At 54.3% G+C, this 26,409-nt stretch overlaps 3 protein-coding genes across 15 annotated transcripts; 1 reads left to right on the top strand and 2 right to left on the bottom strand.

Annotated features, from left to right (window-relative positions):
• The first annotated feature begins 1,531 nt into the window (after positions 1 to 1,531).
• Positions 1,532 to 11,181, top strand: ZC3H12A (zinc finger CCCH-type containing 12A). Its single transcript, XM_038160910.1, has 6 exons — positions 1,532 to 1,685; positions 1,764 to 2,207; positions 5,169 to 5,308; positions 6,593 to 6,827; positions 8,154 to 8,260; positions 8,365 to 11,181. Exons 2-6 carry the CDS (start codon positions 1,807 to 1,809, stop codon positions 9,375 to 9,377), a joined length of 1,896 nt encoding a protein of 631 aa, XP_038016838.1. The 5' UTR covers positions 1,532 to 1,685; positions 1,764 to 1,806; the 3' UTR covers positions 9,378 to 11,181.
• LOC119711128 lies at positions 9,472 to 18,299 on the bottom strand. 9 transcript variants are annotated; one of them, XM_038160920.1, is made up of 5 exons: positions 16,539 to 18,299; positions 16,074 to 16,130; positions 15,816 to 15,903; positions 15,415 to 15,738; positions 9,472 to 15,206 (listed from the first exon to the last, which is right to left on the bottom strand). In XM_038160920.1, the coding sequence occupies exons 1-5, from the start codon at positions 16,662 to 16,664 to the stop codon at positions 15,142 to 15,144; spliced, it is 660 nt and encodes a 219-aa protein (XP_038016848.1). In that variant the 5' UTR covers positions 16,665 to 18,299; the 3' UTR covers positions 9,472 to 15,141. The 9 variants fall into 9 exon arrangements, with proteins under 9 accessions (XP_038016848.1, XP_038016842.1, XP_038016843.1 ...); XM_038160914.1 differs by having other exon boundaries at positions 15,415 to 15,517; positions 15,584 to 15,733; positions 15,816 to 18,299; XM_038160915.1 differs by having other exon boundaries at positions 16,074 to 18,299.
• A 1,414-nt stretch (positions 18,300 to 19,713) lies between these two features.
• Positions 19,714 to 26,180, bottom strand: MEAF6 (MYST/Esa1 associated factor 6). Of its 5 annotated transcripts, XR_005259673.1 has the most exons (9): positions 26,030 to 26,155; positions 25,799 to 25,914; positions 25,624 to 25,711; positions 25,166 to 25,211; positions 24,450 to 24,642; positions 21,732 to 21,761; positions 21,571 to 21,628; positions 20,941 to 20,974; positions 19,714 to 20,480 (listed from the first exon to the last, which is right to left on the bottom strand). XR_005259673.1 is itself a non-coding variant. In XM_038160972.1 (8 exons), exons 1-8 carry the CDS (start codon positions 26,123 to 26,125, stop codon positions 20,472 to 20,474), a joined length of 612 nt encoding a protein of 203 aa, XP_038016900.1. In that variant the 5' UTR covers positions 26,126 to 26,180; the 3' UTR covers positions 19,714 to 20,471. The 5 variants fall into 5 exon arrangements, 3 of the variants coding, with proteins under 3 accessions (XP_038016900.1, XP_038016898.1, XP_038016899.1); XR_005259674.1 differs by lacking the exon at positions 21,732 to 21,761; XM_038160972.1 differs by lacking the exon at positions 21,571 to 21,628 and having other exon boundaries at positions 26,030 to 26,180.
• Positions 26,181 to 26,409: the final 229 nt, after the last annotated feature.

The following is a 26,409-nucleotide window of genomic DNA, read 5'->3' as shown; positions in this document are numbered from 1 at the left end:
GGAACAAGGAACCAGGCTGGAGGAAAGCTGACACTGAGTCAGCAGAGAAGGGGATGGAGGTGGAGGACAGGCAGGGACTGACCCCATCCATGGGACAGGGCTCCTGCTGTCATAGAGCCCTTTGGGGTCCCCACTGCCCCTGGATGCTCTAGTTCCTTTTTTGCACACCAGAATTCCCAGCTCAGCAGGATGAGATGCTGCTGGCTGCTCTTAATGACCATCCTGAGAGCACCTGGCCTCGCCAGCCCCTGTCCTCCCCTCGGTCTCACAGGTTCCTCCTTGGAAAAGCCCAGGGCTTTCTTGTGCTGTGATGGGGACTTCCACCTCTTTCCTGAGCCACAGATGTGTTGCAGAGGGACAGAGGCTCGGCAGTGCCAGCTGACAGCCACCACAGCAAGGGCATGATGCAGCTGCCCTGCTGCAGGCACTGCACTCTATCATCATCATCATCATCATCATTGCCTGGAGGTGGAGAGCCTCAGTGCATTCCCAATCCCAGCAAAGTTTCTGTGAATCTTCATATCCTCAGAAGCTGCAGCCTCCACCATAGCCCTAGCAGTACCAAAAAAAAAAAAAAAAAAAAATAATAGTACTGTTCAAAGCGGTTTGCAAATGTGGAAAAGAAAAGAAATAGTCAAAATCACCCATGAGGAGCTCTGAGGTGGGACCGGCACATGACTCCCTCTGGCTTTTTGGGTGGAGAAGCCAACAGCCTCCCTCTCTCCTGGCTTCTCTTTCACCAAATGAGAGCCATGTGGCTGCTGCCACTGCTTTGCATAAATCAGGAGATTCAGCTTTGTGCCTCTTCCTTGGGGTTTGTCCTATAGGAAGTAAATCTGTGGCCATTCTTTCTGGCGCAATAGACTTTAGCCTGGAAGCAAAAGCACACAAACAATGCTAGATTCATGCTGACTGGAGTAGATTCCAAGGGAAAGAAGTGTTGGGAAAGCACCTACTTAAGAACTAAGGATTATCTCTGATCTGAATCTCTGTGTGTGTGTGTGTTACTGTTGAGCACACAGTGCGGTTTCAGACACGGCCAGAGACAAGGAAAAATGATTGTTTCGGGGTAACCACAAGGAAGATGAATGCAAATGCATTCCTGTAACTGGGAGAGTTCCTCCTCCTGAGCTGGGCTCCGGTACATGGCCTCGGGGAAGCAAATTTGCAACTACCTTCATTAAATTGTATAGGCGTGATTAATCAGAAGTCAGAGATGTGAAGTTTTTGCACGTTTCACAATGTAGATTTTAACCCCTGCGGTTCCACACAGGTGCGGTTCAGCGCTTGGCAAGGGACAGACACTGGCGGGTGACAGATGTTTCCTGCCAGCGCCTATCTCCTCCGCACCGCGGGGCTGATAAGCTGAATCACGACCACCTGCATCGCGGGGATCCAGGCGCTGCAAGGCACATGTGTCACGGAGCCCGGCCCCGCGGCGACAGCCCGGCAGCACGGAGGCCGGGCCGGGGAAGGCCGGGCCGGGGAAGGCCGGGCTGGGCGGGCCGGGCCGGGGAAGGCCGGGCCGGGGAAGGCTGGGCTGGGCGGGCCGGGCGGACGCTGCCGCTCCACCCCTCGCTCTGCCCTTCCGCCCTGCGCTGCTCTCCGGTATAAATAGGCGCCGCCGCCTGCCCTGCTCCGGCCCCATGGAGAGGCAGCGGCAGCCCGGCGGTAGCAGCGGCCCGGTGAGCGCGGGGGCTCGGGGCGGAGGCCGGGGTTCGGCCGGGAGCGGGGCCGCTGCTAACGCCGCTGTCGCCCCACAGGTCCCGGCGGCGAGCGGAGGCCGCGAGTCCCCCGCCGGGAGCCATGAGCGCGGGCAGCGTCGCCCCGGGCTGGCCTGAGGCGCTGCCGGCCGCGGCCCGGCCCGCAGCGGGGATGAGCGGCGGCGAGAGCCCCGAGGGGCCCGGCGACGGCCCCGAGCTGCAGCTGAAGGTGGATTTTTTCCGCAAGCTCGGCTACTCCTCGGAGGAGATCCGCGTCGTGCTGCAGAAGCTGGGCCTGGGCGCCGACACCAACACGGTGCTGGGGGAGCTGGTGAAGCACGGCCCGGCCGAGCGGGACGGCCCCGAGGCCCCGCCCGAGCCCGCCGAGGCCCCGCTGGTCCCTCGGGGCGGCGCCGGCAACAAATCCCCCGCGCCCGGCCCCGAGGAGACGGAGAGCGACAACCTGAAGCCCATCGTCATCGATGGCAGCAACGTGGCCATGAGGTGCGTCCGGGCTGGGCGCGGGGCTGCCGGGGTGGGAGCTCTGCCTGCGAGCTCTGCCAGGGGCTCAGGGCTCGGAAAGAAAAGCTGTGCGTGCCCCGCTCAAAGCAGCCGCTTCTGGGTGCCGGGAAGGGGGCTGGTAATATTTTCCAAGGTGCTTCTCTGACACACGAGGATGAGCATCACGTTTGCCTTTGCGGGCCCGTCTTGCCGCTGCTCTGCCTGCCCGGAGCCGCCGGTCACGGGGCAATGGTGAGGGCAGCAGTGCTTCCTTTGAAACAGACACTTCCTCCTGTGCTCAGGGGATAACTGAAGAGACGTTGTCCTCTCGACTAGTGGCTTTGTGTAAGTTTCCGTAGCAGGAAGTTGCTCAATAAATAATTACAGGGTTAATTAGAGAAGGCTTTGTAATATGGAGCTCTTTTAGAGACTTGTCTCCAAATTGTGCCTCTTGTATGTTGGTGAATTTCTGTACAAGGTAGAGAGCGTTGAGATGTCAGAGGTGTCACCAAGGCAGGGCTGTGACTCATCCTCAGCATTTCATGTGCCCCAGTGTTGCTGGAGTAGGTCCTGTTGGACTCTGTGACCAGAGCCCCCAGTATCCATGAAGCAATCTGAATCTCGGGGCTGGATATTTATTGGTGTGATGTCCCCATTTTCACCCTGGCTTTTGCTCCCATTTTGGTGAGCACTGCTTGCCCTCACCCCAACCCCAGCAGTAAGTCTTCCCCACCTTTGCATAGCAGACTCTTGAAATGGAACACACCGGGTTCTGAACTAGGTCCTGAAAGCTTTTTTCTGTTGCAGCTCAGAAGCCGCCTCCTTTGTTGTTTATGTTTGTGTATGCAGATTTTATAGAAAATAACCCTGGGTGCGGGTGGAGCTGCCGTGTTGGTTGCAGAAGGTTTGTCTGAGGTGAAAGTGCTGCGTGGAGGTTTGTTTGCAGGTGTGGTTTTCGCCAAGCCCTGGCTGACAGTCCTGAGAACAGAACTGAGAAAGATGGGGCACAGGTGAGCCCCAGGGCAAGTGAGGAATGGTGGTGGCAGTGGAACAGGGCTGGAGGGTGAAAGCCATGCCTGGCACCCCTGAGGAGAGCCTGTTCCAGTTCCTACCCTCTCCACAGCTCTGGGAGCACTGTGGAAAATGGCCTTTTGTGAGCCCAGGCTGATAAGTGACTCTGGCAACAAAGTTAACCTTGGATAAGTGCTTGGGCTTCACCAGCAGGATTGGCTGCGTTTGTTAATGCAGAGCCTCTTACTGGTGAAAGTTACCCCAAAATGCAGAGGGGAAATCACAGCAGCTGTGAGTCAGGGCAGGCCAGAGCCCAGGGTCTGACATGAGAGAAGCAGCCTGGCTTTTTTAAGCAATTCGCTAGAAGGGGAATTCCACTCTGAAACTTCCTGTATTGATGGTGTGATGTTCCCTGCTGATTCATTTGCAGTGTGTACAGCGGCCTCCCTCAACAGCTCTTGACAAACTTATGCAAATCATAGTGGAAATTAGCTTTTACTTCCTTCTAAGGGAATTTTTCCTTGGCTGCTGCCAAATCAGATCAGCCCAATTAGCTGCCTTCTGGAGGTTTGAGGTTGGTAGCAGAGACTCAAAAAATAAAAACTATCAACAACCCAAAACAAAGACAAACAAAAAGGAGTCCACCAAAAAAGGATTTGTTTTTCACATTTATCTCTAAAAAAATTGTAGTAACCTGTGCCTGGCTATTTATAGCTAAATCCATCTGATATTGGAGAAAACTTTTAGAGCATCTTCTGATGGTGATTTTCAGCCTTCTGTAATTTAGGATTCTTATTGAAGGTGTGTTAGGTGTCTCTTTGGGTGTTAGTTCTGTTGCCAAGTGTTTAGTTCTTCTAGAACAAGTACTTTTGTACAGCTCTTCAACTTCCTTTGTAGTTTCAAAGAAAGGGTGAGGCCGGGAGGGGAACTGAAGCTTCTCTGTAGTGGTGCTGCAACAGTGCCACTGCAGGAATGGGGCTGGTGAGGGGCTGGTGGGGGCTGAAATGCCATTCAGGTGCAGATGGAAGGAGGAAGATTTGGGACACGTCGTGACCAGGTGAGGAAAACCTTCCTGAATTGTGAGAGCGGTTCCCCTGTTGGTGTAGTGCATGTTCCCAGAATGCTGTCACAGAACACGGACAGTTGGATCCCCACAGTGACGTAGCAGGCTGGAATAAAGTGTTGGAAGCTTGCCAAAACCACTATCAGCAGAAGAGCTGATTGCACTGTAAATACTAGTGCTTGTAAAAGAGGAGGGGTAGTTTCCTCTTAGAAGTTCTGGAAACTTATTGAATGACCTAATGAATAATTAAGAAGCTTTTTGCATCGGTACATGGCTTCTGACAAGCTTGTCAAACTTTGTTCTCCAACTGCCATGAGCTGGTCTCTCGTCCAGCCCTGATGACAGGAGATGATGCCATTTTGTGCAAATAGTGCATTTGTAGATGAGGTTTGGAGCCATCATGGAGTGAATCATCTTTCCTTGTGATGAGAGTGCGTATAAAATACCTTGTTTTCCTGAAGTGATCAGAATGAGTTTGCAAGCAAAGGCCCGGTGAGGGTATGGTGCACCCTGGCAGGAAGCAGCCGCTGGCATTAGCTGTCAGAGTAGCACAAAGGGGTTTTGGGTCACATTGTGCTCTGGGCTAAAAATAACCAGCAGAAGGCTTGAAGCAGAAACTGTTTCAGAGCAGCTGCAACAGTTCCAGCTGCTGTCTCCCTGCCAGGGAGTGTTTGGGTGTTTGCTGGTATCCTGGGGTGCTGACCTGAACGGGGGTGCTGGGCAGGTCTGAGTGAGGGTGTTGTTACACAAGACATCTGTGTTTGCTGCCTGTGCTCCTCAACACTTCACTGAGGCTTGTCCTAATTGCCAGCTCCCTTTGCTCTGTGCGCTGCCTGACTGGTGTGTACTGAATCATGAAGGGATTAAAGTGTTAATTTTCTCCTTTGCAGCCATGGGAATAAAGAGGTGTTCTCCTGCCGAGGGATCCTTCTGGCTGTCCAGTGGTTCTGGGACAGGGGACACAAGGATATTACAGTCTTTGTGCCATCCTGGAGGAAGGAGCAGCCCCGACCAGATGTACTCATAAGAGGTATGAAAACATGGAAACCAAAAGTAGCTTTTCAGGCTGACTGCTCTGTCACTTAGTGAGCTTGCAGAGTTCTGGCTAAGTCAGTAATTAACTTCAGAATGGAAAGTCTGAGTAGCAGGAGCTGCAGTGAGCTGAACTGACCAGGGAGTATTAGTCATTAACTTCTCCTCTAAGCCAGCTTTTGCCAGAATCAATTGGAATAATTCAGAAAACAAGGAATGTAATGCTGCTCTACTTCCTAACTTCTTGTCTTTTATTTCTTGATATTTTTCCTCTTGCAGGGACATGCTTTTTATTTAACTGAAGCATATTTAGCCAGAATTATTCAAATTGAGAGGAGCTTGCAGAGAGCTGAGATTTGAATAACTCGGCAATGATGAGCATGCAGGGTTGAATGCAGACTGGGTTGTGGAGAGACAGAATAAATGTTTTTGTTTATTTATAATATCTTGTATTTGTGGGGTTCCCAGGCAAAGGGAGGAATGATGAATCTGACTCCATGTTCTTGAAGGCTAATTTATTATTTTATGATACTATGTTACATTAAAGAATACTGTACTAAAGAATAGAGAATGGATACAGACGGAAGGCTAGAAAGATACTCATGAACCTTGTGACTCTCTCTCCAGAGTCCCGACACAGCTTGGCTATAATTGGTCATTAAGTCAAAACAATTCCCATGAAACCAATGAAACAGCCACCTGTTGGATAAACAATCTCCAACCACATTCCAAAGCAGCAAAACACGGGAGAAGCAAATGAGATAATATTGTTTTCCTTTTTCTCTGAGGCTTTTCAGCTTCCCAGGAGAGAAATCCTGGGCGAAGGGATTTTTCCAGAAAACACGACTGCCACAACAATGCTATTTTATCTGTGTGAAGGGCTGTGCAGGTGTGTCACTATCATATTTTCTGGGAAAATCCTTCTGCTAGGATTTTCTCCTGGGAAGCTGAGAAGCTTCAGCTTCTCCTGTTTTGCTGCTTAGGATTGTGGTCTGGAGATTGGTCATTAAATAAAAACAATTCACACGTGGGATAAGCAATCACCATCAGCTGTGTTGGACTCTGAGGAGTCAGTCACGAGTTTTTCACTCTCATTCTTGTTAAGCCTTCTGTCTGTATATTTTCTCTGTTCTTTAGCATAGTTTTAGTGTAGCATTCCGCGATACAATGAATGCAATACGAGCCTTCTGATATCAATGGAGCCCGACCCACTCACCTCTTCCCTCATCTTGGGGACCCCACAAGTACCCCACAGGTGTGCTGACAGTCGTGTTTGCTCTAGACCAGTACATTCTGCGTGACCTGGAGAAGAAGAAGATCCTGGTGTTCACGCCGTCGCGGCGGGTGGGCGGCAAGCGCGTGGTGTGCTACGACGACCGCTTCATCGTGAAGCTGGCCCACGAGTCCGACGGCATCGTGGTGTCCAACGACACCTACCGCGACCTGCAGAACGAGCGGCCCGAGTGGAAGAAGTTCATCGAGGAGCGCCTGCTGATGTACTCCTTTGTCAATGACAAGTATGGCTCGTGCCTTCTGTCTTTAGCTTGTATTCTTTCAGATTTATTTCTTGTGTACAGCATCGGTGCTTAACTCTAAACTCCATATAGAGTGTTAGTAAGCTCTCATCTCGTGTTGTCAGATCTTGTATTTGTGGGGTTCCCAGATGGAGGGAATGATGAATCTGACTCCATGTTCTTGAAGGCTAATTTATTATTTTATGATCTATATTATATTAAAGAATACTATACTAAACTATATTAAAGGATACAAACAGAAGGCTAAAAGATACTCATGAAAACTCGTGACTCTTTCCAGAGTCTGACACTGCTTGGCTGTAATTGTTCATTAGGTCAAAACAATTCACATGGAACCAATGAAACAGCCAACTGTTGGATAAACAATCTCCAACCACATTCCAAAGCAGCAAAACACAGGAGAAGCAAATGAGATAATATTGTTTTCCTTTTTCTCTGAGGCTTCTGAGGCTTCTCAGCTTCCCAGGAGAGAAATCCTGGGCAAGGGGATTTTTCCAGAAAATCTGACGGTGACAGTCAGACAGTACAATCCTTCTGGGCCTGAGAGCCAAGGACACCCTCTGCCTCAGGCCCTGAAAAGTATAAACAAAATTGAATTGGCAGGAGGGGAGCAAACTGGGGAACATGACTTCATTACATGAAGCTGTAATTGGGCAATTAACCCCTGATGTGCCAATAGACCGAACTCTTATCTGTCTGAAAAACTCATGACCATGGTCCATCTTGGGTGTAGCCTGTGTGAGGCTTTTGCACTGCCCAAGATGTACCTGTTGAAGGCCTTTAATAAATATCCACTTTATTCTCCTAACTCTGGCTAGCCTCTGTTTTGGGTAGCTGCTCCACAGCATCATGATCACATTTTCCTGGGCTTTTAAGAAGGATTTGTGTGAACTCACTGGCTTGTTCTAATGAAGTAATAGCAAGTGATGCATGAGAAGAGCAAACTGCTAGTGAAGAAATAATGAAAAGCTGTAGGATACAAAGCCAAAAGAAGTTGGTGGCATCTCAGTAGCTGCTCCTAATTTGGAGCTGAGAGTTCCAAGGAGAGCTCCAGGGTGTGATTTCCCCACAGGACAGTTGTTAGCAGCAGGTAGTAATTCTGGTCAACAACCAGGCATTGAACCTCTTCTGTGCCTGAAGGGAAGCATTTTGGACTGGGTGGCAGGAAGGTTATCTCTGCAGGAAATGGGAGAGCTTTGTAGGGCTCAGATAGCTTTTGATCTTCAATGAAATAGGAGGCTTTGAGAAGAAACCAAACCTCAACTCAAAAAAGTGAACTGCTTCTGACTGAAATTTGTTTTTCTTTAGGTTTATGCCTCCAGATGATCCTTTAGGGCGTCATGGCCCCAGCCTGGATAATTTCCTCAGGAAGAAACCTGTAGTTCCAGAACACAAGAAACAGCAGTGCCCTTATGGTAAGACCTGCCTTCTTAATGTGAAGATCAAGGTGCCTGTGCAAGTGTCACTCAGAATACAGTCAAATCCAGCTGGTCATTTCATGCTCTGCCTTTCCTTACAGGGAAAAAGTGCACTTATGGAATTAAGTGTAAGTTCTACCATCCTGAAAGGATCAACCAGCCGCAGCGCTCGTTAGCTGATGAGCTCCGTGCCAACGCAAGGCTGTCTCCAACCAGAAGCACCAGTGCCAAGGAGGAGAAGAAGGGGAAGCGGGGTTCCCAGGCAGAGCTCCTGTGCTCTGTGCCCACAGAGAGTGACAAAAGCTCTTTACAGAAGGTCTCTGCAGAGAGGAAGAGCTTGGCCCACAAAGCCAAGCCCAGTGACGTTGTGCTTCAGGCCAAAGGCTGTGTGTCGGGCACTGTCTCCCCTGACAGGTACCAGCAGCCTCCCATGGATTCTCTGTCTTACATCTCTCAGGAGCATCTCGACTCGGGCATCGGGTCTCTGGAGAACCAGCTGTCTGACATGTGGCCTCACAGATGTACCAGTCACTGTGACCATTCCCACGCGGAGCAGGTGCCCGTCTGCACCTGTGGCAGGCAGAGACCCGTGTACCCGCATTCCCCCAGCTTAGAGCAGAACGGTCTGGTCTCTTACAACCACAGCTCCCACAAACCTTCTTCCTCTGGTGCTAGCTTCTTGCAGTACAGCCCCGAGGTGTCTCGCTCAGGGGCACGCCACTCTTTCTCAGGGTTTGGAGTGCCTGTGCACGCGGGTGCAGCGGGGCAGTACAGCCTGCCCGGGGAGTTCGGCGCCGCCCTGCCGCGCTCGCGGGAGTTCTGGTCCGAGCCGTACGCGCTGCCCCAGGTGAGATCCCCCGGCGTGCCCAGCCCCCGCCCGGTGCACGGGGCCCCGGGGCCGCCCTACGGGGACTCGGGGCCCTACGGGGACTCGGGGCCCTGGGCTGCCTCGGAGCAGTTCGCTGAGGAGAGGGCCAGCGTGCACGTCAAGCTGTGCGGCATCTTCCACCCGCACCTGGTGGATGCCGTGATGAGCCGCTTCCCCCGGCTGCTGGACCCCCAGAGGCTGGCAGCAGAGATCCTCACCTACAAGGCCCAGAACCCGGGTGTGTGAGGCAGGTGCCGAGGGCAGGCGGGTATGGGGAGAGCTTGAGGGGCTGGGTTTGCCTCTGCAGCTGCCACAGATGCCTTCTGAGTGCTCCTTATTCCTTTGGAAGTACTGGGCTCCAGCTGGAGCCTGGGTGCCAGAGGTGCTGTGCTCACAGCAAATTGTGCTCTAGCCATGGCCACGTGCCTGTGGGAGAGGTGAGAACACCCCAGTGTCCTACCTTCCCCAGGGGCTAAGCAGGAAGGGAGGCTGTAGCTCTAGAGCAGGACTGCTCCTTTGGGGTTCATGGGAGTCTGGCACACCCTGAGCTCCTGCAGTTGTCCATAACTGGATGTGAGAGAAGTGGGTGCCGCCTTTGTAGCGGCCCAAGGCTAGTTTCTGAGGACCCAAATGCCTTGCCAGTGCTGCTGCTAGGTCCTGACTAAGCCTCTTTACTAAATCCCACCATTCAGATCTGTGGCAAATGTTGGGTTATTAATGTAATCTGAAGCTGGGTTTATCTGACTGGTTTTACTAGTGCACTTCTTGAATTATGTTTTCCACACCCCTCCCACCTCAGCTGATCTTCCTGAGGTAATTGTGCCCCATGGACCACGAGTGCTTAGTGAGCTCTCAGCTGCCAGGAGCACAGTCCCTGCTCAGGAGGAGTGGCTGGACACTGCTCCCGAGCTGTGAGTGAGCTGTGTGCTGGGTATGTGCTGACAGCTGCAGCGTCAGAGCAGGTGGGTGAGCTGAGCACGCTGTGAGTGCTGCTCTGGAGCTGTCTCTGTCCCAGGCTGGCTCTGTACAGCACTGACAAGGATTTATTATGTGCCTTTCGCCTTCAGACAGCAATAGAACAGCTGCAGTCACATCTGGACTGCTGCCAGGGGCCTTCCTGAGGAGCCTTTAATATTTTGTGTTGCAAAGCTGTTGCTTCCTCTTTTTCCTCACCAATATTCCCCTGTCCCCTTTGGCTGTGCCCAACTAGAGCAGCATCCAGAATTGTAGAATAAGAATTATTTGGCAAGACTGTTTCTATTTCATTTCCTCTTACTCTGTAAGATGTTTTCTATTGTAGGTACTGTAAGAGATTTTAAATATGCAAAACCAATTGCTGTAGTAATTGGTTCTGGTCCTGGAATTTTGCTGTGCAAGGGATGCAGAAATGTCCCTGGCACTTGCAGGCCAGAAGCAGTTGATTTGTTGATACACATTGTATCTGTGTGTGGTGTTGTTTTCTAAATACAATACGCCCTTCTGTGGTTAAACCAAGGTTGTTGAGTGGCAAATTAGGAAGGGGAGAGTGGAGGGCAGCCGGTCCTGAAACCCTCCTGGGAGCAGGGTTGTCTGTCCTTCTCTTCCCTCTGCTGTCCAAGGAATGACCTGCCCAGACTGGCACCATGTGCCATGAGACCACAGGGACACAGGAACCTGTATACCTGGTTAATAATGATACATTACAAATTAGTAATGTTTCATGTTAGTAAGCAAAATGCTTCTTAATTTTAAGTAACCTGATACTTTGCATATTTGTAAATGACAGATAAAATGGTTTTTAATGTCACTGTTCAGCACCTTGCTGCTTGCAGTTTTAATCAATGCTGTTCTCACCTCAGCCTTATGTTACCTGGCAAGGTGGGTTTGGGTTTCTGGTGGAATGCTGGTATCTGCTGCCTCTCTTGCAATGAGAAGATTAACATTTTGTACTCCCCAGCTGACACTTGCTGAACTTTCTGTATCACTATGCAGTATAGGCATGTACCGAATAGCCATGTGACAGCTCTGGCAAAGAAAAACTGTGTTATATAAATAAAAACTGCTGACTTGACATATTTGGGCTCTGGTGGCTTTGTGGAGGAACATTCAGCATTTTGGTTGGCTTTCCAGGGAAGCCAGAGAAATTCTCCTTCCTCCCTGGGGTTGCTCTGACAGGCTTTGATCTCTGTGTGCTGCTTATTGGCAGGCTGCTAATCGATGCAGTGAGACCAAAACATCCATGTGCTGTGGCAGATAAGGGCATGTGCAGTGTCTGCTGCTGATTTGGCCTCCCTGGGGTTGCTCCGTGCCCAGGGCAGGCACTGGCAGGGCAGGTGGCACGAGCAGCAGCCCTGGCTCTCTCTCAGCACCGCAGCGTTTGTGCCTCAGGTGCTGAAGCAGCATTTATTGCCGTTTAAAGCAGCAGAATTGCCACGCTCCTGGCAGCTTTGGAATCGGCATGGACTGTGTTTGGCTTTCAGGGGCAATTCCACAGTACAGCCTGGAAATGAATACATGTTTTATCCAGTTACAGTACATCTGTGTCAGATGTTGCGTGTGGAGTGTGTGAATGGTAACACGTCCAGGTTTTGCTCTGAAGGTTTGTTATGGACTGGAAGTGCAGCAGGAATATCAGTGCTCACCTTGTGGTGTGAGGATCTTCCCCTCCCACCTGCTCCACTGCAGCACAGAATGTTCTTATCTCACTGGTTAAATAACTTTATGGTTTGTATTGAAACTTGTGCTCTTCGTTTACCACAGGGCAGTGACTCCAGTTAATCAGAAACCAGGGAGGCAGGTGCTCCCAGAGACCAGCTGCATTTCAAAACAAACCTGCAGCTCTCAGGCTGAAGTCTGTGTTGACTGTGGGAGAGGAAGCCTCTGAGGCTGTCACTGCAGGGACAGGGCTCGTGTGGCTCTGTGTGTGTGTGGTGGGGGGGATGGAGAGGTGTGTCAGGGATCTGAGCACACCTTTAACCAGGTGAGGAGTTTGCTGCTGTCCTTAATGGGATCTGTAGTTGAAAAATGCTGCGGGATTTTAAGGCTGGTGTTCCTGTAAAAGACAATAGATAATTCTAGTTTTACAGGATGTGTAAAAGAGTCAGTGTTTGGTTTTGTGTCTCAAAGCTGCACTGAGAGACAAAGGGATCAGTGCAGAGGTTCATTATCACAACCAGGAGAGGAAGAGCTGGAGCTGACTGACTGGGGTTGTGATGTTTCTACTGCAGTGACAGTCCTGAGGGCACACAGTAGTTTGGGAGGGTCAGGCCCTAGCACAGATCTGGTTGAAGTTACTCCCCCAGGCTGCTGTGTGTGCTGCTGGGGCAGCCAGCAAGCCCAGCCACAATCCCACTGCTGTGCTCTGAGTTTTCTCCTTCGTTCACGCAAGGTTCTGTGTTGTGTCCCCGTTCCCCAGGCTCTCTGGAGCAGAGATTTGGGAAATGGGAATGCTGGTTGGAACTGTTGCTGCTGCACAGTCTTTCCCCTACCCACTCCTCAGTGCCAGGAGGGGTGGGGCTGCCTGCCTGGACACCTTGGCAGCCCTGCTGGGGCTGTTGGGGTGGGGGTTTTTGGGGGTGCATCATCTGCCTTAGCGCTTCCTGGGGCTTAGGGCTAGAGCCTGCAGTGACTGCTGCGTGTTTGCTTTCGGCTGCTTTGTCAAACTGGGTCAGCTCCCCGGGCTGTTGGAGAGAAGGAGGTCACACATGGGCCTGTTGAAGGTTTCCTGTGCTCAGGGGCTTCCCAGCCCTCATCCTGTCAGCTGTGTGCCGCTGAAGCCTCGTGCTGAGCATCAGGAGAGGCTGGTTCCTCCAGGCGGGCCAGCCTGCTCTCCAGGGCTTGCTCATCTCTCCGCTGCCCTGTGCTGCCCTTGCTCCCTGAACTTCCATTTGAACTCGGCTGGTTCCTCCCCTTGGGGCTTTCCAGGATGTGGCCAGCTCAGTTCCAACATCTTAAAGCATTTCCAGAGGCAGGGATGGAGAAGGCTCCTGTGCAGGCTGTGGGCAAGGGGATGGGGTGATGGGGGCTGTACATGGGAGCAGGTTCAGCATCCAGCCCCTGCTCCCCAGTGCTGAGCCTGCTGCACTGCTGCTCTCCCTGTAGAGAGGAATGGATGTAGGAATGGATGTGCTGAGCATGGCAGCAGCTGTGCACCCTGTACCCCAAAGTGCTGCAGCAGCACAGCCTCTCACAGCAGTGAGACAGGACTGCAGGAAGCGAGTTACTGCACACAGGAGAAGGGAAAGGTGCTGGGGGGCAGCTGGGTGCTGCCCCAGGGCAGTGGGGGGAGGCTGGGATGGTGTTGGTGATGCTACCTGTTTAATTTCCTCTTGCTCTGTAAGATGTTTCCTATTGTAGGTACTGTAAGATTTTAAATATGCAAAACCAGTTGCTGTAGTAATTGGTTCTGGTCCTGGAATTTTGCTGTGCAAGGGAGGCAGAAATGTTCCTGGCACTTGCAGGCCAGAAGCAGTTGAGTTGTATCTGTGTGTGTTGTCAAGATGCTGACAGCACTTGCCCTCCAGCCACGTGCTCTTCAGCTCTCTCATGCTTCCCTGAGGGCCCTGAATTCCCCGGTGTTCCCCAAGGCCAGGGGCTACCCCTGGAAGCCAGAGCCCTGTCTGGGGCAGCAGCAGCGGGCTCAGCCCTCCTGCCAAAGCCACCGAGGGCCCTGGCCAGGGCTGGGGAGCAGTGTTGCACAAGAGTGTTGAAGTCAATGCAGCCTCAGGTTAAGCAACAGGTCAGGAGCTTTGGCTGGGGAAAGGTTTCTGTGGCCTGGGAGGTGGCTCTGGCCTTGCTGCAGGTGCTGTGGGGAGGGGCTGCTCCAGAGGGGTGCAGAGCTGCTGGCTGTAGCTCATGCTGCTTGATGTCACCCTCCACCCTCCTCCTCCTGCACCCTGGTCTGTGGGCTGGCTGGGGATTTCCAGCCCAAGGATTGCCACGGAGAGATGAACGGAGGCTACAGCAGGAGCAGGACCTTGTCACCACTGTCTGGTGCTCCCGTGGTTCCAGCATGGAGAGTGCTGTGATTCCTGCAGGAGTGGGGGCCAGCTTGGGACCCCCATGGCAGCTGCCAGCTCAGTGGCAGGACCTGCTTTTCTGTGGCGTTTCTGAGCAGCACGGGGCTGTCCCCGGGTGCAGGGTGAGTCAGGCTGCTGCTATTGGCGTTGCATCAGTTCCCTGCATGCGGGAGCTGCACGGGCACGTTGGGAGGACAGATCCCTGCCGGTCCTGCTGCTGCTGGAGCCCAGCCCCTGCTGCAGGGGGTGCTGCTCCTGCTCTGCTTCAGCCAGAGCTCCTCCTGTCCCCCTCCCCAGAGAGCTGGGGGCCTGCAGGGCTCTGCTGCAGCTGTCCCAGCCCTGCTGGGGAAACACCAGGCAGACACAAGCGATGGAGAGCAGCTCCTGTATTGAGCAGTGGGAGGCTGGGGCAGGGTGCAGCCCCCTGTGCTGGGCCAGGCCCGGGTGCTGGGCAGCCCCCCAGCCCTGCAGGCTCCTGGGCCAGTTGTTCTGGCCAGCACGGGGCCCTCAGCCGTGCCTGGGGAGCCAGCTGCCCTTGACTGCTGTTTCAAGGAGCCGGCCCAGGTTGCGACATGTGCGGGAGCAGCTGGAGAGGATGGATCTGGCCCATCAGGAAGTCAGTGGGTGAGTTTTGCAATCCCTCACCCCAGTGCAAGGTGACTGAAGCTGGTGCTGACCAGACTCTTGTTCCTGGAACTCCCAACAAGCAGCAGAGCCAGGAGGATGCTACTCGGTGGGCTTCACCAGGCACAGTCAGCCTGGGGGCAGCCCTGGGCAGGGAGGGCTGTGGTGTGTCCTGGGGCAGACCCAGGGCCAGTGGCTTGTCCTGACCTGCCTCCCGCTGGCTCCTGCTCCTGGGGAATGCCTGCAGCTCTGCTGGATGGGCCAGGCCCAGCCAGCACCAAGGGATGGATGGAGGCACATGCAGGGGTACAGCTGGGGCTGCACCAGCCTGGGCAGGGAGGAATGTGTGGATCCTGCCTGCTTTGCTGAGGCTCTGCTCACAGCTTCACTTACATTTTCTGCCTGTCACGCTGGATGGAGCCACGTGGTTGCTGAGGTGCCTCCATCCACTGTCCTGGAAAAGAGCAAAGGAGGGAGGGGACACCAGTGGGAGCACCCAGCCAGGCTCCTGATGGGAACAGAGCTGGGAGCCTTTCCCAGGCTGCCCAGTGCCCCCCAGTGCCCAGGTGGAAGCTGGCGGATTACCCACACGGCAGAGGTCAGCACGTTGCCCCCTCCCCAGCCACTGGCTCCCTGTGCCCCTCCACCATTCCCAGCCCTACCTTCCGGGCTCTCTCCCTCACTCCCGCTGGCACTTTGGTCCTCTGCTTCCCCCAGCAGCTCGGGGCTGTCCCCACTGTCCCACCGCCAGGGCAGCTCCTGCAGCTGGAGCGGGGTGTGAGGGTCTGGGCTGGCACGGGGGCTGCGGGGGCTGCCACCCCCGGGACTCACCCGCTGGCGCAGGCTCTGCTGTTCCCGCAGCAGCTCCAGGAACCGGCTGCTCCACAGAAGCTTCTCAGCCCCCAGCTCGGTGCAGAGGAAGCGGACATCGGCCTCCAGAGCCTCCAGCCTCCCCAGCATGGCCTCGCTGCGCCGCTGCCACTGCCCTGGCACCAGAGCTCAGCTCCTGCCAGCCCCCACGGCACCGGCCACCCCCAGGGACACCCCTGGGCCAGGGACCCACCTGTCTGTCCAGGCTCCCATACAGAATCCGAGTCCACATCCTCCTCCTCCTCGCTCCCCTCCAGTCTAAGCTGCAGGGCTGTGCCGAGCTGGAAGCCAACACGGACAGCGGGGGCTCGCAGGTCCACGGGCAGCCGAGCCCATGGCCCCTGGCACCAGCCCTGTCTGGGCCCCCCTGGTGCCACCCAGCCGGCGCTGCCACCGGGCTCAGCGGTCCCGGGGCTTGCCCAGGGCTCGGGCTCTCCCAGCGGGGCGTTACCTCCTCGGTGACCTGGAAGGCGCCATCCCAGCAGCTCTTGTAGCACATCAGCAGCACCTGAGCGGTGTGCAGAGCCTGGAGCGGTGTCCCCGCGTCCCCGGGGCTCTCGGTGGGCACAACCCCACCCGCCCAGCGCCCCGAGCCAAGCACGCCCCGGGACGAGGGTGCCGCTCCCGCACCGGGCGCTGCGGTGAGGCGCTCCCCGCCTCCGGCTGCAACACCTGCCAGCCCCCCGCAGCAGCAGTGCAGCGATTGCACCCTGCCTGCAGCCCCCAGTGCAACACCCACCATCCCGCAGCAGCAGTGCAGCGATTGCATCCCGCCCTTAGCCCCCAGTGCAACACCCTCGAGCCCACAGCAGCAGCGGTGCAGCGATTGCACCCCAGCAGCGCCCCGGCCCCGCGCCCCGTTTGGAGCCGGCAGAGGTTTGGGGGGCTCCCTGGGTTCGGGCTGTGCGGTACCAACCCACGCCAGGCTCCAGAGCCGCCGCAGCGCCCGCAGCGCCGTCCCGCAGAGCCGCAGCAGCCGGCGGCCCCCGGCGCGCAGCAGCCGCGCCCAGCAGCGCCCGGGCGGGGAGCGCTGCCGGCCCATGGCCCCTGCGGGCCGGACTCAGCCTCAGCGGGGCTCCTGCGGGCCGGACACGCCGCTCAGCCTCACCGCGGCTGCCCTGGCTCTGTCCCGGCTCGCCGTGAGCCAGCACAGGCAGAGGGGAGCGGACACGCGGGACCCCCGCTGCCCTCCCCGCTGCCCCCTTACCGAGCCGTGCCCCTCCTGCCCCTCGGCGAGCAGATGAACTCCTGCCTAATCCTCTTGGTGACGAGGCTGTGCAGGGATTAGCGCTTCCCTAACGCTCCACCTTTGGGGTCCACGAGGACAGTGGTAGTTCTTCTGCGCTTTCCTTTGCTCAGGATTCACCTTGCACAAGCAAAGGACTCAGGAAATATTTCTAACCACTACTTTTAGCTTTAATTAGCTTTCAGGTAAAGTCTGTGCAGCTCCCTCTGACTCCTGTGCCCAGGCACTGGCTGTCCTGGGGGTCATTAGTCACTCGGGCTCTTAAGAAGTGAAACAGAAGTGTTCAGAAGCCAAATGGAAGTTTGAGGCACAACTGCTGGAGTCAGGACCCAGCGGGGAACAGCTGATCCTGTGATTGAATCAAATGTGCCATTTCTCTTTCTGCCCCACCAATGTGCCCCCCTCAGGCTGCAGAACAGGCTGTCCCCTGCTTGGGTGACAAGCACGGCCAGAGGCAGGAATGGCTGCACTTCACGTTGTCCCTGCAGCACGCCAGTGTGTCACAGGGAATGCAGAGCTGGCCCTGCCACACAACCTGCCTTGCACACAGGCTCCGAGCTACACCAGCCCTTTGCTGCTTCTCCAAAATGTTCCACCCAAAAAAAAGTCTGGCAGCTTTCCTCGAGGGTAGAGGTGCAGCAGAGACTTCAGCCTCTGAAATCCAGGTGCTCCAGCCACCCCTGCTTGGAGCAGCAGCAGAACTGTCTTCATACCGAGGCCGGGGAACCAAAACCATCCGCTGAGAATTCTTTTTTTCCCGCTGGAGGAAAAAAGCCTTGTTGTCCATGTTTGAGGAATTTTGGGAGATGGTGTTTAAAATGAAAGAGAAAAGGGTTTAAACTGCCTTCTTCTCTGCTTGAGTAAGATTCAAAAGCTGCTCCACAAAATGAAGAACCTTCCACTACACGGACTAAACCCCAAGTCAACTTGCAACTATGGAGGAGCAAAGCCTTGTAGTTTATGCTGTTACCTAGATCTTCCACCCCCTTGTACTTAAACTCTGTAGCTTAAAACACAGAAGTAGGCCGGCTTTGCAGCTTGGCCTTTAAGCTGCTCTATCCCGACCTCCCCGGGGAGGAGCAGCCACCAGCCCAGAGCAGACCCAGCTCCCTGCCGGATAAGCCAGCTCCCTGCAGGAACACACAGAGAGCTGCCTTGATCCCCAGATCACACACAGCCCGAAGCAGAATTCTGCTCCCTCGTGCTGCCGGTGCCTGGAGAGAGCTAAGGAAGACCCCAAACCCAGGGGAGCAGAGCTGCAGCAGAACACACGAACTCGGCTGTTCCACGGGCAGGGCACGCTCTGGAGATTCAGTGAACACTCAGGATTCAGTGCACACTCTGGGGATTCAGTGCACACTCGGGATTCAGTGCACACTCAGGATTCAGTGAACACTCGGGATTCAGTGCACACTCAGGATTCAGTGAACACTCTGGGGATTCAGTGCACACTCTGGGGATTCAGTGCACACTCAGGATTCAGTGAACACTCAGGATTCAGTGCACACTCAGGATTCAGTGCACACTCGGGAATCAGTGCACACTGGGGATTCAGTGCACACTCGGGATTCAGTGCACACTGGGGATTCAGTGCACACTCTGGGGATTCAGTGCACACTCGGGATTCAGTGCACACTGGGGATTCAGTGAACACTCTGGGGATTCAGTGCACGCTCAGGATTCAGTGAACACTCGGGATTCAGTGCACACTCTGGGGATTCAGTGCACACTCAGGATTCAGTGCACACTGGGGATTCAGTGCACGCTCTGGGGATTCAGTGCACACTCTGGGGATTCAGTGCACACTCTGGGGATTCAGTGCACACTGGGGATTCAGTGCACACTCTGGGGATTCAGTGCACACTCAGGATTCAGTGCACACTGGGGATTCAGTGCACGCTCTGGGGATTCAGTGCACACTCTGGGGATTCAGTGCACACTGGGGATTCAGTGCACACTCGGGATTCAGTGCACGCTCTGGGGATTCAGTGCACACTCTGGGGATTCAGTGCACGCTCTGGGGATTCAGTGCACGCTCTGGGGATTCAGTGCATGCTCCGGGGATTCAGTGCACGCTCTGGGGATTCAGTGCACGCTCTGGGGATTCAGTGCACACTCAGGATTCAGTGCACACTCTGGGGATTCAGTGAACACTCAGGATTCAGTGCACACTGGGGATTCAGTGCACACTCTGGGGATTCAGTGCACACTCGGGATTCAGTGCACACTCTGGGGATTCAGTGAACACTCTGGGGATTCAGTGCACACTCTGGGGATTCAGTGCACACTGGGGATTCAGTGAACACTCTGGGGATTCAGTGAACACTCTGGGGATTCAGTGCACACTGGGGATTCAGTGCACACTCTGGGGATTCAGTGCACACTCTGGGGATTCAGTGAACACTCTGGGGATTCAGCCCTGTCCCATGGCCCCTGTCCCACGTCTCCCCCCAGCAGCAGGGGTTACACAAACACATCCCAGCACCGACAGAGCAATTCCCCACAGCTCAGTTCAAACAGCAACAAGATTCTGGCGTGGCTGCTGCGAGGAGCGCCCAGCCGTGATTCCTGTCCCTCTGCAGGGACAATCCAGCTGGCTCGTCCCAGATCTGCAAGCAATGCCAGCAGAACCATGGACATTCCAGTCATGCCTTGCAGGAGGATCAGCCAAACACAGCTGGAGATCAGAGCCTGCCACTCCCTGCAGAACTCAGGAACAGCTACCCCGAGGACAGAAAGCACCAAGAGAACCTCCCATGGGTCACGGACAAGGAACAGCTCCAGTGAAGAACCCCAGCAAGTCCCCATAAAGCAGGTGGACACTAAAAAGCACCAGGAGTCAAAGTTTGGACTGAATAAACCATGAGAAGAGACAAACATGGAACTTTTATTGTTTATGTACAAATGACAGAGGTTTGTATTAAAAAGAGAACCCACCCAAAGTCAGCGACAGTGAAGAGCTGGCTCTGAGCTCTGGCCCTTCCTGCACCTAATGCACTGAGGGATTTTGGGAGATGGTGTTTAAAATGAAAGAGAAAAGGGTTAAACTGCCTTCTTCTCTGCTTGAGTAAGATTCAAAAGCTGCTCCACAAAATGAAGAACCTTCCACTACACGGACTAAACCCAAAGTCAACTTGTAACTATACACTTCAGCTTTAAAAAAGGCACAACAAAACCAACAAAATAAAACAAAACCAAAAGAAACCAAACCTGCAAAGCTAAATATCAGCAACAAAAGTAATTTAAGTCTCACAACATGGATGGGACACACTGAATCCTACCCCAGTTCCAGTGGAAAAGGAAATGCCTCTCTGTGGGTCTGCAGGTGACAGGGGGCAGCAGTATCAGCCTTTTCAGCAAGTTCCCGACCAAGGTGGAAGCACAGAACAGTCAGGAATTCACAACTGCTACAACTACAACACCACCTTTGTCTTCCTGCAACTCAGGTGATTTAAAAATGATGCAAAGTACACGGTCCAGGATTTCCTCCCCCCATCCAAGTCCCTCAGAGTGAGTCACTCCTGCTGCAGCTGCCATCCTGCTTCAGGGCTTCTCAGTGGGGAGTCACAGACCTAAATCCCAGGAGCATCAGCACTGATGGCTCTAGTAGTCCTGCAGAGAAAGGACAGCACAGGCACGTTACCACCTTCCCACTCCGATTCTGCTCTTGGAGCTGGGGGGTCTCAGTCCTCTCTCATCTCACACACCACTAGCTGCAGGCGAAACGGATCTTTTTCTTGTAGCTAAACACTGAAAAGCAGGACCCTGCCAACCTTGAGTATCAACTCAAACCAGATGCTTTTGATGCTCCAGGTCATGACAAGATAACGGGATGCAAAGCAGCTTTTTCCAGGAGAAGCACACAGGAGTTATCTGTGACCTGGGCTCGGAACAGCCCACCTGGGCTCAGCTGCTGCCACAGCCAGGGGACAATGCTGACCTCACGCTGTGACTCCTCAACCATGACAGTAAGAACTCAAATGACAGCAGCAGCAGGAGGGTTTTTAAAGCTTGTGAGTCAGCCAGCCCTTCCAGTGAGCAATGAAAACACAGACAGAGCACGGATACTTACGGCTCTTGGCTTTTTGTTTAACTTGAGATCAATCCTGTGGTTGGAAAGACAAGAGAAACGTCCATGTCAATACCTGACCCAACACCAGAGTGACTGCACAGGGCACAGCTAGACAGAGACTACGGTTAATCCATCCATTCCCACCTGGCTGAGCCAGGGGCTGTTCCCAGCGTTACTGGGCAGAGAGCAGCAGAGAAGAGCCGAGTTATTACTTGCCAAAAAGCAGATTCCATCCACTCCCAGACAGTTAATCAAGGGGCACAATCAATCACAGGGCACTTAGGCGGGTGAACAAGGGGAACTAGGCATGCTTTATGTTAATTTAATCTGCCAGAGGTGTAACTATGCCACAGGTCATTAGCCAGACATAGCGTGAGAGTTATTTACTTGGATAGAGAGAGGAGTTAGGATGACAGGGATTATAGGAGCCAAAATTATTGAGTTTAGTACATTTTTCCAAAAGGAAATATCCACGTCTATACTTATCTCCTTAAGCAGCAAAGCCAAAAGAATCAGTTTTTAAACTAAGTTTTAAAGTTAAAAAATTGTATCTATTCAAATATGAAACAGAAAGGTAAAGAAGAGTGAAGTTAATTTATAATTTGCTGAAGTTATTAAATAAAATGTTACCTCCATCACGCTTTTCTGTTTTTAAAAAAAACTTCCCAGCCTAACCTAATATACATACCTACAATTAAACAGATAAACTAGGGGTTAGCGAGGTCTCAAAAGGCACATCGGTGTCTACACACTAACAACACAGCACAAGTACTAATTCAAGTCAAACTTACTCAAAGTCATAATCAAACATGCCAGACGGGCTGAGGGGCAGCATTTGAAAGGAAGAAAGCAATAGAAATTAATATACTAATGAATTAAATCAATTAATTGATTAGCCACCCTAGCGAGATTGCTAAAAAATAAAATGAAATAAATAATAAAGCCAGTGCTCAAACACCATCAAGTTCTTCAGATGTCTTAACCAGGACTGGACACAAAAATCACTCTGGCTTGGCCACCCAGAGTCCCCCTCCCCACTGGATTTCCGGGAACAAGAGGGGTTAGCAGGGAGGTGGGTTTGGGTCACACAGGGCACCTGAGGAGCTGAAGGAGGGGCAGCTGCCAGACTCAGGGCAGGACAGGAACCCGAGGGCTTGGGGAACCCAAGTGAGGGGTCAGGAAGCTGGGGAGGGGGCTGGGCTGCCAGGGCAAGGCACAGCTGCTCAGGCAGAGGTGACACAGAACTTGGCGCCCCCCACACCCCGAGGCCGCTGTCCACAGCAGTGGTGGCCCACTCTGGGGACCTTTGCCAGGGACCTTTGCCAGAGCTGGGCAGTTCGGTGACTGTCCCACCCCCCATACAAGCGGCCTCCGGGCACAGCTGTGCCCACAGCTGGCAGGATTGGTCAGGGAATCCATCCCAGGACTGCGCTGCTGAGAGCAAACAGCACCGGGCCCCCTCAAACCCAGCCGAGCACACAGAAAATCTCCACCCTGGCCTTGCTGTGGTGTGGCAGGGAACAGAGGGACAGCACAGCCTCTGCAGCCACACCGAGGCCCTGTGTGCACCTGAAGGCAAAGGTCCCCGCAGGGGAAGCCAGCGAGGGCCCTTTCCCAGCACCTCCAGAACGGGGCAGCGAAGCCCAGAGTGTGCTGGCGAGAGGAAGAGCTTCTGAATAAAGAGAAAAGCCAACATTTCTTTTTATTTCTCTCTTTGTCACGCCAGACCCCTCAGGGGACAGACCCACAGGGCTGGCTGGAGCACCTGTGGGGTTGTGGGGCCTGCAATGCCCTCGCTGCACGTTGTTGCTGGGGTGTTTTTAACCTAAACATACTCGAGAATTGTTTGGTCTCGTCTGCCAAAATTTAGGGGATACTCAGTAACAGCAATCACAATTTTAACAGAGCTTTTATTACAGACAAATTTAATTCTCTTTTTATCGTTTTTCATTCTCTATCTGGCCCTGCTAAGCATTACAAACAGTCAGCTCCTGCCTTGCTGAGCCCCTCGGAGTGTCTGACAGGCTGGGGAGCACAGAAGCTGCCACAGGTGAGCAGGGCAGGGCTCCTCTGTCCAACAGCCCGGCCTGGCAGCAGCAGCCGAGGCTGCACAGGGGGCTGTGAAGGAACCCAGAGCCACACAACCTGCTGGGGGGCAGCTTCCCCCCAGCTCCTGTCCCTAAAGTCCGGGTCATGGACCAGAGCAAAGAGATTTCTGTCAGTTCCAGCACCTGCCCTGCACCCCACCATGCTGTTGGCCATGGTTTGTGCAGGGAGAATATTTTATAATTGGTTTGAAATGGCAGTTTTCTTAAGCTGTACTTCAGTTTTACAGGTTGTTTCTCTGGACTTGTTCACGGATGTAGTTTCTGGTGTTATTCCTGAACTTCTTCCAAATATCTACAGGCAAAAAAAGAGATTTGAACTTCTTTGGATTCCCAGCTCATGGGGAACCAAAGGGACATCCAGTCCTTTTGGATATTTGCCCAATTCAGGCTGCTGTAGGAAGGAAATTCTGACCTAAGAATTAAAGACATGCTAATGACTCAACACTTAATGAAGGCAAAAAAGGAGTTAAGCATTTTTCAAGCATTGTACCTACCTCGTGTCCCCACCCCAACTGTCCCCAGCCCCCCTTGGAAAGTTTTACCACTTTAAAGCCTTTCTCTATTGCGTGGCAGGTCCCTTACAGAGGAGAGCCTGTCCTAGGCAGAGCCAGCAGCTCAGAGCCAGCACAGACTGCCTCTGAGAGAGCTTTTAGAACTCTTAGAGAGTGTTAAAAGCTCCATTACTTCTATGAAATCCTGAGGCCCCAGCTTCAGCAATCCTTCCAGACAGCTCTGCAGTGTCTCCTCTCCAGGGTTTTCCTCCCTAGGGCCTGACTCAGGCACTGTCACTGCCAGGGCCCGGGCTGAGGGCACAGGGACAGCCTCAGGGGCAGAGCTGGACAGGTAAATCCAAGCAGAAAAGAGCTCAAGGAATCTGTTCCATGTGAATTTCAGGTCAGTTTAATAACAAACACTCCGAGGTGAAGGTGACACAGCACCTCCTCTATGCCAGCACTGAGACTCAGTTGGGATGTGGGAGCTGGAAGGGGCTGCAGTGAAATCCAGACACAGGGAGTGTAAAACCCCAAAACCATTCCCATTTGCTTTCCACCCTCCCTCAACGAAAGCACGAACATTCCTGTCCCCCTGGGCTCTGCAGAGACCAAGCAGCAAGCTCAGGAAGGAAGGAATGCTGGAAGGAATAAGCTGTATCCTGGAGAGATGGGAGAGCTGGAGAGGCTGCCCAGAAGCACAGCTGTGGCACAGCTGGAGCGAGCACCCTGTGCTGCTTGTTTAACTTCCTCAGCACTTTCCCCTCCTCTTCCAAAAGCACAAAAACCACCCAAAGAACTGACCCCAGCTGCCTGCTGGTTATTCCAACGTGTTCCCCTCAGGCAATAAACTCAATCCAGCCCCAGCCAACTGTCCAGGGGTGGTGAGCAGGCTGCTGGTCCCACTGACCTGTGTCTGTTTTTGTTCTTTCTCTTTTTGTGGCTGCTGTGGTGGCTCCCAGAGGAAGTGGAGGAAGCAGCTTTCTGGGGCTTCACACCCTGCACGGAGCCATCCAGCTCTTCAGCATCCTCCTGGTTGGGCTCATTCTCCTGGTTGTGGAAGTCTGGAGAAGTGTCACTCTCTGTGCCACTGCCCGGCTCCCCTAGAGCAGGACAAAGCCAGGTGAGCACGGGGGTGAGCTCCTGGCACAGCCCTGAGTGGGAGAAACAACCCCAGACCAGCAGCAGAGGCACCTGAGCCCCGCAGCACCAGGTGAATCAGCGAGCCTGGGAAACAGCTCTGCAGCAGGGACAGGAAGCTGCTCCTCAGCACTGAGGAACCACATCCTATTTGGTGCTGGTCACAAAAACGTTTCTCAGTGTCCTGAAGGTGAGTGGTCCCTCCCCAGGTCTCCTGTGACTGACACATCTACAGATGCAGGGCTTCAGCTCGTCCAGCCTCTTCCTCCACAGGGCAACAAACCAATTTCAATCCCTTCCACACACAACAAAGCCCTCTGAGCCTGGAAGGAACTTGGGAAGTCAGGAGCAGCCTGAGGGCAGCAGACACAGGGACTGGGAAGGGGAGCCAGACCCCAGCCCAGATCTGGAAGGGTGAGACAGGGCTGAATAGAGGGGAGAGTGTAATTCTTCCCAAATTCCGAGGAAAATGACAAAGGGACTTACGCTTCTCAATGAGCTGGTCCTGGACTCCAGCTAACGCACTGACAGCCTGCAAAACCAAAGGGGACGTCAAGCCAAGCAGGGATTCACTTCCAGGGCTCAAAGCACGGAGCCCAGGTCACACAGACACGTCCCTATGAAGTGCCCGTGGCCTCATGTGGCACCGGGGTGTGGGGCAGAGGCAAAGCCAGGGGACAGCAGTGACACCAGTGACACCATCCACCCCAAATACCCGGAAAGGGGCTCTGGAAGAGGCTGCAGGGTGGGATGGGGATGCTCAGGGCAGGGAGCCAGGGCAGGTACAGGATTTCAAATGGGGAAGTCATTCTGCGGGTGATCACTGAGGCACCAAGGGACAGGGATGGGGATAAAACAGGAACAGGAACGGGGACAAGGAAAGGGATGGGAATGGAGGCAGGCATGGGGACGGTGATGGGGTCAGGGCTCATCCCGGCACTCACCGCTGCTGAGGTGACCGAGGACTTGCTGAAGAGCCTCTCGGCCTCCTTGAACTTGCGGTTCCTGCGGTCGTTTTTGCTGTTGGAGTTCCTGAAACAGAGACAGGCGCGATGGCAGGGCCGGGCGGGCGGGGGGGCCCGGGCGGGTGGGCAGCGCCTCCCAGCGCCCCTCACTCACTTCTGGTTGGTGAGATAGCGATCCCAGCCGCGGATGATGTTGCCGTACATCTGCGTGTCCTCCAGGTAGCTGCCCTCGAAGGCGTAGATCTGCCGCTCCAGGTTAGCCAGCGTCTCCTGCCGGGAACACCGCCGCGCATGGAGCAGGCCCGGCCGCGCCGCTGCGGCCCCGCCGCTCCCCGGGCCGCTCCGCCGCCACCCGCACCGCACCGAGCCCTTCCCCGGCGCTCACCGCCAGCTCCTGCTTGCGTTTCACCAGCTCGGCGAGCTCCCGGCGGGTGTCGGGGATCTGCGGGGGCCCGCCGGCCTTGGCGTGCAGCGCGGCCATGGCGGCGCGGCCTGCGCGGGGCGGGGCGGGGCGGGCGGGGCCGGCGGCGGCCGCCAGGGGCGCTGCGGAGGCGGGCGGGGCGGCGGGCCCGGAGCGGGGCAGCGGTACCGGCACCGGCACCGGCACCGGGCCGGGCACGAGGGAAGGGCGCTGTGCGGTTCTGGAGCCTGGAAGGTTCAACAGCCCCCGTTCTGCGGTGGCTAGGGTCACTCTGAAAGGAATGAGGGATTCGTGTTTACAAACAAAGCGGGGGTAGATAAAACCAGCGCTGAGCGATAAAAGAA

This window comes from Motacilla alba, chromosome 23 (assembly GCF_015832195.1).
Source record: "Motacilla alba alba isolate MOTALB_02 chromosome 23, Motacilla_alba_V1.0_pri, whole genome shotgun sequence".
Classification (NCBI taxonomy): Eukaryota; Metazoa; Chordata; class Aves; order Passeriformes; family Motacillidae; genus Motacilla; species Motacilla alba.
Note: the sequence above shows the minus strand (reverse complement) of the source record. Positions and strands in the feature narration are given on the sequence as shown.